The sequence below is a fragment of the Garra rufa genome, chromosome 6 (genome assembly GCF_049309525.1).
Source record: "Garra rufa chromosome 6, GarRuf1.0, whole genome shotgun sequence".
NCBI classification, from domain to species: Eukaryota; Metazoa; Chordata; class Actinopteri; order Cypriniformes; family Cyprinidae; genus Garra; species Garra rufa.
Window position 1 is genome coordinate 56,001,343 of NC_133366.1, and position 9,810 is coordinate 56,011,152.

Consider the following 9,810-nt stretch of genomic DNA (forward strand, 5'->3'; position numbering starts at 1 on the left):
GTGGATCTATTGTTTTTTTTAAACTTTGTGTTGTGAAATGTTTAATGACTTATGATTGTGCTATTTTTGTCTCCTTACAGGTTTAAAAAACTTGTAAGCCACATTATAGGACATTCTAAGCTAGTGATTTTAGAAAAGGTAAGTATAAAACTCACCCCCATTTCATCCAAGATGTTCATGTACTGCTTTCTTCAGTCAAAATGAAATTGAGGTTTTTGAAGAAAACATTCCAGGATTTTTCTCCTTATGGTGGACTTCAATGAGAGCCAAAGGTCCAAATTGCAGTTTCAGTGCAGCTTCAAAGGGCTCTACACGATCTCAGCTGAGGAATAAGAGTCTCATCTAGCTAAACGATCTGTCATTTTCTAAAGAAAATGTACATTTATATACTTTTTAACCACAAAAGCTTGTCTTGCACTATAAACACATGTATGCGTGACATAGCTGGAAGTACTGACCCAGTGTTTACAAAGTGAACGTGCAAAGAAAGTCAAATGCCCTTTACAAAAAACAATGATTTTGGACAATTTTGAAGTTGGAGGAGAGTTTTTTGAACCAAAGTACACAGAACTAACCGAGCATGATTTTTTCAACGTGATTATGAAATATGTGAAGTTGCGGATGCGCATTTTAGAGCTGGTGCAGTTTTTTAGAAAATGACCAATCGTTTCGCTAGATAAGACCCTTATTCCTCAGCTGGGATCATGTAGAGCCCTTTGAAGCTGCATTGAAACCGCAATTTGGACATTCAACCTGTTGGCCACTGTTGAAGTCCACTATATGGAGAAAAATACTGGAATGTTTTCCTCAAAAACCTTAATTTCTTTTGGACTGAAGAAAGAAAGACATCAACATCTTGGAGGACACAGGGGTGAGTAATTAATCAGAAATTTGATCATTTGGATAAATGGAAGTGAACTAATCCTTTAACCATAGAAACTTAATTGTCATTTTTCAGCTTTTCATTATTAATAATTTGTTAAAGCATTTTTTGCAGGCCTCATGTTTTGAACTCAGTTGTGTAATTGATGGATTCTGACTTTTTCTTAGTATTTGGTAAAATTACAGTCAATTTTAGCATCAGGATGTGGTGAGAAACCCTAATGCTGCGTTCCAGACAACTCGGAATTACACTGTAAAATGTTTTCACATAAAACTTAAAACTTAAAAACCTATACAGTAGTTTAGCAGCTGCCTTAAAATGTTAAGTTAAATTAGCTTAAAACTACAAGTCATTTTAACTTATTACACTAAAAATGAGATTTAACTTGTGAGTTGAAATGACTTAAGTTGATTTAACTTAAAATTTTAAGGCAGCTGCTAAACTTAAGTTTTTTAATTGAAACTTGTGAAAACTTTTCCCACCTCCTACTTAGAAATAACGTTTGGAACCCTATCTATTAGTCAAGTTTATAAAATGTTACCTTAATTTTAGCTTTTCGTCAGCTGTTTCTTTAAAACAAAAGGAAGCATTTTTTTTTTTAATTGTCAAAAAATCTCTCCACTTCAGTTGTCTTAGGTCACATTTACATTTGTTTTTATGGAACCCATCCAATATGACTACAGTAATAATAATAAGACAAATAATGCTTATAATAGTAATAATAAAGTAATAATAAATAACATTAAAAATGATATCTAATATCTAATATTTAATAATATTTATAGCTGTCTTAATGCCTTTGCTTTTATCAACCTTAAACCATTTAATTTTTTTTTAATTTTTTGGCTTATATTACATTTTTATTGCAGGTCGAGGCAATTTTTTTTCTTTTATGCCAAAAATCATTAGGATATCAAGTAAAGAGCATGTTCCATGATAGATATTTTGTAGATTTCTTACCGTAAATCTATCAAAACTTAATTTTTGATTAGTAATATGCATTGCTAAGAACTTCATTTGGACAACATTAAAAGCAATTTTCTCAATATGTTGATTTTTTGCACCCTCAGATTCCAGAATTTCAATTAGTTGTATCTTGGCCAAATATTGACCTATCCTAACAAACAATACATCAACGATAAAGCTTATTTATTCAGCTATTAGATGATGTATAAATCTCAATTTCAAAAAATTGACCCTTATGACTGGTTTTGTGGTCCAGGGTCACATTTTCTTGTTGAATATCCTCTTTCATTCTGAATCAAAACAGGCAATGGAAGTTAACTGGGTTGTGAATAAAGTTTCATGTTAACTTTATATCCCTAGTAAAGTCCTCTACTGCTAAGTTACTTAAATGATCAGTAGTGTTTACCTACCTACTTCACTTACCTACCTTTTCTGCCTTGTGTGCTGAGTATGAGAACATTAATCACAACAAGGCTGATAGTTTGTGAAAAGTTTATTCTGAGAATTGACAGAGGCAAAAAATAAATTAAGACTCTGGGGAAAGGGGAAGGAGGTTTTGCAGCCAGTCCATTAATGGCAGTATATTTAGCACCTTTGACTTTGCGATCCAGGCAGTGAGGGGTCAAGGGGGTGTTTTGTATTTTGTGTAACTACGATGCCCCCCACACCCCCACCCCTTACAACCGTTCCACTACGGAGAGGCTTGTCCCGGCTCGAACAACACCAAGAAAATTGGCTGGAAAAAAAATATGAATGGCTTCCAAGAATTGACAAAAGAAATAGGAGTCAAGTGGAAAAAAAAAATAGGAAACACAAATAACTAAACAATTGTTTATGACTAACATCCCGTGTCCCTTTCATCCGTTTCTGAGTTGGTTTTTGGAAACATTGTGTGGATGTCCTGACATCATGGAATCTGGAGAAACACTTCAGTTTCCTCACAACTCCGACTTCTTACACAGACATGATGTGTTTGACGAAAGCTGTTTAGAATGGAGAAATTGAAAAGAAGTCCAAGTAGGATTAGATTTAGAGTACAACAAACAAAATCGCTCAATCACGTCAATGTTCAGTGAGATAAAGAAAGGATTTCAACTGACCCTCATAGTTCACACAGCCATTTTCATCCTCCTGTCCTTGCATGAGTGCATCGATCTCAGCTTCATTCATTTTCTCACCTGTAAGAAAAAAGGGGAAAATCAGTTGGTTTCTTGAACACGTCCCTCTCTCCCATTGGTTGATCAAACAGATAATCCCGCCCACAACTCACACCATTGGTTGATACAATTACACTGCGCTCTAGACCTAATTTTTAAAGAGTGGATGTGTCAGCGCAAATAGCCTAGTGGGCAAGTGCGTCGACATATAACGATATTGGGTTTATGGGTGTCCCGGGTTCGAGTCCCGAATTGGGGACCTTTCCCGATCACAACAAAGGCAAAACACCAAAAATAAATCTTAAAAATTAAAGAGTGGATGTGGCCGTTTTTAACTTGAAATCATTAAACAGACTGATGCATGTCATAAAATGCATTGGTTATTTGACCAAATCTATGATTTATTTTAAAGTATCAGTGAGCTGTTTGTGGGGAAACGAGATGATAAAAAAACTAAAATTTTCACTTTTTTGACCATGATATTTTTGAATAAACAAAGTCTTTACTTTCAAATTTAGTAATAATAAAGTTGTAGCATGAAAACATTAGCTATGTTAAAAGATACAGATCGAATTGTGAATAAATCTCCTAATTCTGTCAAAAAATGTGACAACTGTTTGAAATCTATAGAGGTAATCTTCCCAAAATGTTTTTATGATATTAATGTTTCTCAACCACTCTGAAAAAATTGTAGTATCTAAATTCCAAAATATTTAACCAACCTAGGTTCAGTGATGTTACATATTTTGGAATTTAGATGCTACCATTTTTTTCAGAGTAGAAACATTAATATCATAAAAACGTTTTTTTTTTTTGACAAAAACATTTTTTCACTGCCGCTTAAAAGTTTAGGATCAGTAAGATTTTTTTTAAAGTCTCTTATGCTCATCAAATTCCATGTATTTGTTAAAAAACAGTAATATTATGAAATAATATTACAATTCAAAATAACAGTTTTTTTTATATACTTGAAAATATAATTTATTTCTGTGATGCAAAGTTAAATTTCAACAGCCAGTCTTCAGTGTCACATGATCCTTCAGAAATCAGAAATTCTAATATACTGATTTATTATTTTTATTTTCAATGTTGGAACATTTTTTTTGGAACCTGTGATACTTTTTTCAGGATTCTTTGATGAATAAAAAGTTAAAAAGAACAGCATTTATTCAAAATAGAAATCTTTACTATCACTTTTTTTTATAAATTCAACACCACCTTGCTGAATAAAAGTATTACTTTTTTCAAAGAGAGAAAGAAAAAAAAATTACCGACCCCGAACTTTGAACGAGGTTTCAGCATATTAGAATGATTTCTGAAGGATCACGTGGCACTGAAGACTGGAGAAATTATGCTGAAAATGCAGCTTTGCATCACAGGAATGAATTACATTTTAAAGTATATTAAAACAGAAAACCACTTTTTTAAATTGCATTAACATTTTACAATATTACAGTTTTTTCTGTATTCTTAATCAAATAAACACAGCCTTAATGAAAAGTCTCCTTTAAAAGCATAAAACATTTTACTGATCCCAAACTTTTAAGTGGCAGTGTATATACATTCAAATAAGGGTAAAAAAGAACCACTGGAGAAAAAAAAAAGATGGAGCAGGTTGCGTGTTGTTTCCAATGAATCCACTTCCAACAAAGAAACTAATATGGAAGTGCAGTATTAATGCAATCAGCCTGTTCATTTTGGCCACTTACCCAGTGTTGACAAGACGATACGCAGCTCAGCACCCATTACTGTTCCGTTGCCCTCCTTGTCGAATACACGCAGACCCTCAACGTAGTCCTCGTATGTTGCCTTGTTTGGGCTGTTGACCACAAACTGCAGCATGGGCAGGAAACCCTCAAAGTCGACTCTCTTGTTTGCCATGTCTGTAAGCACGGGGTCAAAAGTGAATGGAGGGGTCATAGAGGGCAGATGTAGTGATGAAACAATTCACTGCAAGCACCTGTCACCAAATCCATCTTCCACCAATTACAGGCATCTGAAATATGTCATGGTGAAAGCTAATGCTGACTACTTTGGGAGTAGCTAATTAAAATCCACTTACCATCAGCGGTAGGGTTGCCCAGGATCTTTGTAACCTCTTTGTTGGTTGGGTTCTGTCCCAGAGCACGCATGATATCTGCAATCTGGTTGAAGGCTACTTTGCTGTCTCCGACTCTGTCGAAAAGTCCGAAGGCCTCCCTGTAATCTGGAATTGTGGAGAGATTATTTTAGGTAAAGATGAAATGTGTCATTTTCGTGCATATTAGTTTCAAACAGGTTTCCTGAACACATCCCTATCTGCCATTGGTTGAGCAAACCGATAATCCCGCCCACAACTCACTACCATTAGTTGATGGAATTATACTGTATTGCACTGTGCTCTACAACTTTTTAAGATTGGATTTGCCCATTTTTAACTAAGGCTTTTAATAATGCAGTTGTTTTAGCTGCCCTGTAAAAAACTATTTGTTGAATCAACTCAAAATAATTTGTTACCTGGCTGCCTTATAATTTTAAGTTCAGTCAACTCAAAAAAGTTTAGTCAACTTAAAATGTTAAGTTGTACTAAGTGACAACTTTATAGATATTTTCAGATTTTCAGATATTTGAGTTGATTCAACTTAAAATGTTAAGGCAGCAGGGTAACGAATACATTTTAAGTTTAATTAACAAATTGTGTTTTTTGATTTTTTACAGTGTGGACAAAAACAGTAAAGTGCAAAGTGCTATTACGTATTATATTTTTATTTGTCTGTTTACTGCACTTATTGTTTTTCTAGTTTGAAATAGTATTAATAATTCTAAAGTTTTAGCACATTCTTCTCTGCACAGTTTTACACATGTAGTGTTATTGTAGTATCATTGTAGTATATTCAATATTTTGAAATAGATTTAATTCTTATATTTTCTGCTTTTAATTTTAGATAGTTTTAGTAATGTTGTTGTTTTTAAATATCTATATAGTTTACATTTTTATTTCAGTTTATTTTCATATTTATTATTTGCATTATAGATGTATTTTTTCAGTTTATTATCGAATCAAGTTAAAGTACATGGAAATATATTTTTATATTTTCTATTATTATATTTAAATTTGTTTTCTTGGAACCTAGCTAAAATAATTTAACTGTTTCAGTTGGCAGTTGTTTAAGTCATTTCAGTTAATTAATTTTATTTAAAATATTTTTTTATGGTTTTAGTTTTAGTTAACCCTGTTGGGGATCAACTACTGAATGGCTTACAGTATAGTTAAGCTTTTTTGACAAATTACTTTTAATGAAGCAATATGAATTGAATTTGAATATTAAATAGAATAGTTTTTGTTAATATTTTAAATTATTTTCTGCTGTTTTCTAAAGTTTTAGTAATGTTGTTGTGTGTTTAATAGCTTTTGTTGTGTCTATATAGTTCTATTCGTTTTCATTTCAGTTTTTAATGTTATTTATTATTTTAGGTATAAATGTATTATTTTCAGTTTATTGTTACATCTTGGAACCTAGCTAAAATAAATTTATGTATGTATCCAAATGAAGTTCTTAGCAATGCATATTACTAATCAAAAATTAAGTTTTGATATATTTATGGTAGGAAATTTACAATATTTTCATGGAACATCTTTATACAATGTATTGTATCTCTCATACAATGTATTGTTGGCTATTGCTACAAATACACCTGTGCAACTTACAAAGGGTTTTGTGTTCCAGGGTCACATATTAAGATAAAGCTGTCTGACTTAAGTCAGACTATGGGCTCAGTGTTTATAATCATTTAAAAAACAAAATGTATATTTATTGTGTTTTCAATTTGTATACCATTTTATTTGGATGTCTCAAACTAACATGTTTACAAAATACCAGGTTCCCTTGTTAGTTACTACCTATCAAGGCCATTACGTTTTCGAAATTGAAACCAAAAATGAGCAGACTGAATACTAATCAGCGCTCACTATTTCTATGGAAGTCATGTGTCTATTGGCTCACTGGAAGATGATCTGCTAAAAGATTAATGGCTTCATCTGATTTCTGCACAAAGCCAGCTGCCACCAAAGACGTGACAGGAGCGAGGGGAGACATTCAAAGAGTCGTCTTGGAATTGATACGCTCTCCCAAGAATATAACTCCCTCCATATAAAGGCAGTACCATGTGAGGGCAGAATGCTGACTGCAGTGTAACTCACACCCAGGCTGCTGAAAGCTGCCCCTCACTGAGCAACCTCCACATTCTTCCACGTAAGACGCAGGCCTGGACAATGGTGCAAATTAGCTGTCAAGTCGCATTGAAATTGCTTGACCTTTATTTCACAATGGAAGTAAATCCCAGAACACTTTGGGAATTTAACACAGGTGACAAACTTCAAATGTTTTAAACTTTTGAATTAATATTCAAAAAGGAAGGTGTCATTAAATTCCTGCCTAAAGGTAGATTATAATTAGCACTAATTTTCTCTATTCTATTCCCCTTTTAAACTCACACATATTTATAATCAAGGGTCACAGGATCTATAAAAAATAATCTCACCTTCCAGCTGGTCCTGGCTGAAATCGACCTGCGGGAAAACAGAGGTACTGTTTATTCTATCTCATAAGTCATACATACAGATCAGTATGTTACGTAAATTCAAATATATGGATCACGACAGCTCCATTTGAATCTGCTTTATATATAGTGTAGTTATGTAAGACAAATAATATATTGAAAATGGCAAATATCACTTTTGTAAAATAAAAATCAGTGATGCAAATTCATTTTCCACTACATATATCAGGCAGACCAGTGCATGGGCTGAATGATTTTTAAGACCTGAGAAAATCCATCACAGTGTTATGACAGGTGAGTCATTCACAAACAGCTGCTTTAATAGAAAACCAAAGAGTAAGAGCCCCACATCTTGGCATGCTTAATTTAGTCCCTCAGCTGCTTACAGAACAGTAAGGAGCTCCATGTTTGGCCATGTGAACCTACTTCACTTTTGGCTATCTGGGCCAATCAGAAAGGGGGTGTTACGTTTGATTGTAGTTACGCGGAAAAAAACTGAACTGAACTATCCGTGGTACTGAATCATCCGCCAATAATAGATATTTTCTGCAGTCATCAGGCACAGAAAAACCTTAGGCTACTGCGTATAATGTATAAATAACAAATATGCTTCACAGATAAGTAGGTTATGTACTAATATGTGACCCTGGACCACAAAACCAGTTATAAGGGTCATTTTTTTAAATTGAGATGTACACATCATCTGAAAGCTGAATAAATAAGCTTGTTAGGACAGGACAATATTTGGTTGAGATACAACTATTTGAAAATCTGGAGGGTGCAAAAAAATCTAAATATTGAAAAAAATCGCCTTTAAAGTTGTTAAAATGAACTTCTTAGCAATGCATATTACTAATCAAAAATTAGTTTTTATATATTTATGGTAGGAAATTTACAGAATATTGTCATGGAACACGGTCTTTACTTAATATCCTAATGATTTTTGGCATAAATGATAAATCAATAATTTTGTAAAAATACAATGTATTTTTTGCAATTGCCAAAATATACCCATGCTACTTAAGACTGGTTTTGTGGTCCATATATGGCTCAAACTTTTATGATAGCTCCATTTCAATCTAAATTACATGCATTTATGAAAGCAATTATAAAGTGTATCTTAATGCAGGTATTTTCATAAATAAAATACAAATATAATTGACTTTTTGCTTAATTAAAAGCCAATTCATGTAATACCTGACATGTAAATAATAACAGAGCATTATTCTGGTGCAAAGTTGGAATCATGCTATTAACCAATCAGCATTCAGGACTGAACTACCCATTTAATAATAATAATAAATAAATAAATAAAATCTAATTAGTAATTTAGTTAAACACTGCAAAAACTTTCATTTCAGCTAAACGAAAAAAAATTAAGTTAACTTTAAAGTCTGAGGAAAAAGGATTGGTCTTTACCTTCACACCGGACAGATCTACTGCGGCGGGTTTAGGTGGGGCCTCGGGTGCAGGCGCGGGAGCAGGTGCAGGTGCGGGCTCTGCTTTCTTGGGAGGCTCGGGCTTCTTAGCGTCCTTCTTGGGTGCCATTTTTTAGTCTATTTGTTCGCCGGGAAGGATGTCAACACAGGGAGTGGACCACAGCTTGGAGGATACTCAGCATTCTCAAGGTAAGTGTAGATGTTTATATACTCGTATAATTTACTTCAGAGTTGATGTCAGACTGATACACAAGCGGATTGGGTCGTTGGTCACTGGAGGGAGGGCTTGCGCGCCCCAAATGGAGAAGGGGGCGAAGCGCGGGGCGAGTCAAGAGTCGTAGATTTCATTTCAGCTAGAGGAGGAGACCTTTCTTCAAGGTATTGACTGTAATATTTGTAATTCACGTGCGGAGTGACGCATACGCCGTTTCCTTAGAGACTATTGTGAAAATTTGTGAAATTTTGCAACCCTAGACCACAAAAGTACACTTAAGTAGCACGGGTATATTTACCAATAGCAAAAAATACATTGTATGGGTCAAAATGATCTCTTATGCCTAAAATCATTAGAATATTAAGTAAAGTAAAAATTCCATGAATATATTTTGTAAATTTCATACCGTAAATATATCAAAACTTAATTTTTGATTAGTAATATGCATTGATTGTATGTAATATGCATATGATTTTCATATATTCAAATATAACAAACCATACATCAGTGGAAAGCTCATTTATTCAGCTTTCAGATAATGTATAAATCACAATTTAAAAAAATGACCCTTTTGAGTGGTTTTGTGGTCCAGGGTCACATTTATTATGTGTA

At 33.5% G+C, this 9,810-nt stretch overlaps 1 protein-coding gene across 1 annotated transcript; it reads right to left on the reverse strand.

Moving 5' to 3' along the window:
- Positions 1-2,324: 2,324 nt before the first annotated feature.
- Positions 2,325-9,164, reverse strand: myl1 (myosin, light chain 1, alkali; skeletal, fast). Its single transcript, XM_073841952.1, has 6 exons — positions 8,965-9,164; positions 7,528-7,555; positions 5,069-5,212; positions 4,716-4,889; positions 2,950-3,027; positions 2,325-2,832 (listed from the first exon to the last, which is right to left on the reverse strand). The coding sequence occupies exons 1-6, from the start codon at positions 9,091-9,093 to the stop codon at positions 2,804-2,806; spliced, it is 582 nt and encodes a 193-aa protein (XP_073698053.1). The 5' UTR covers positions 9,094-9,164; the 3' UTR covers positions 2,325-2,803.
- Between the last annotated feature and the right edge of the window lie 646 nt (positions 9,165-9,810).

Bases quoted from the DNA above. Each gene is read 5' to 3' on its own strand.
- myl1 (XM_073841952.1), bottom strand. From the start codon at position 9,093: ATGGCACCCAAGAAGGACGCTAAGAAGCCCGAGCCTCCCAAGAAAGCA. The intron at 4,890-5,068 runs GTAAGTGGATTT...CCGTGCTTACAG, and splicing joins GGGCAACCCTACCGCTGATG to ACATGGCAAACAAGAGAGTC. The intron at 2,833-2,949 runs GTCAGTTGAAAT...CATTCTAAACAG, and splicing joins TGGCTGTGTGAACTATGAGG to CTTTCGTCAAACACATCATG.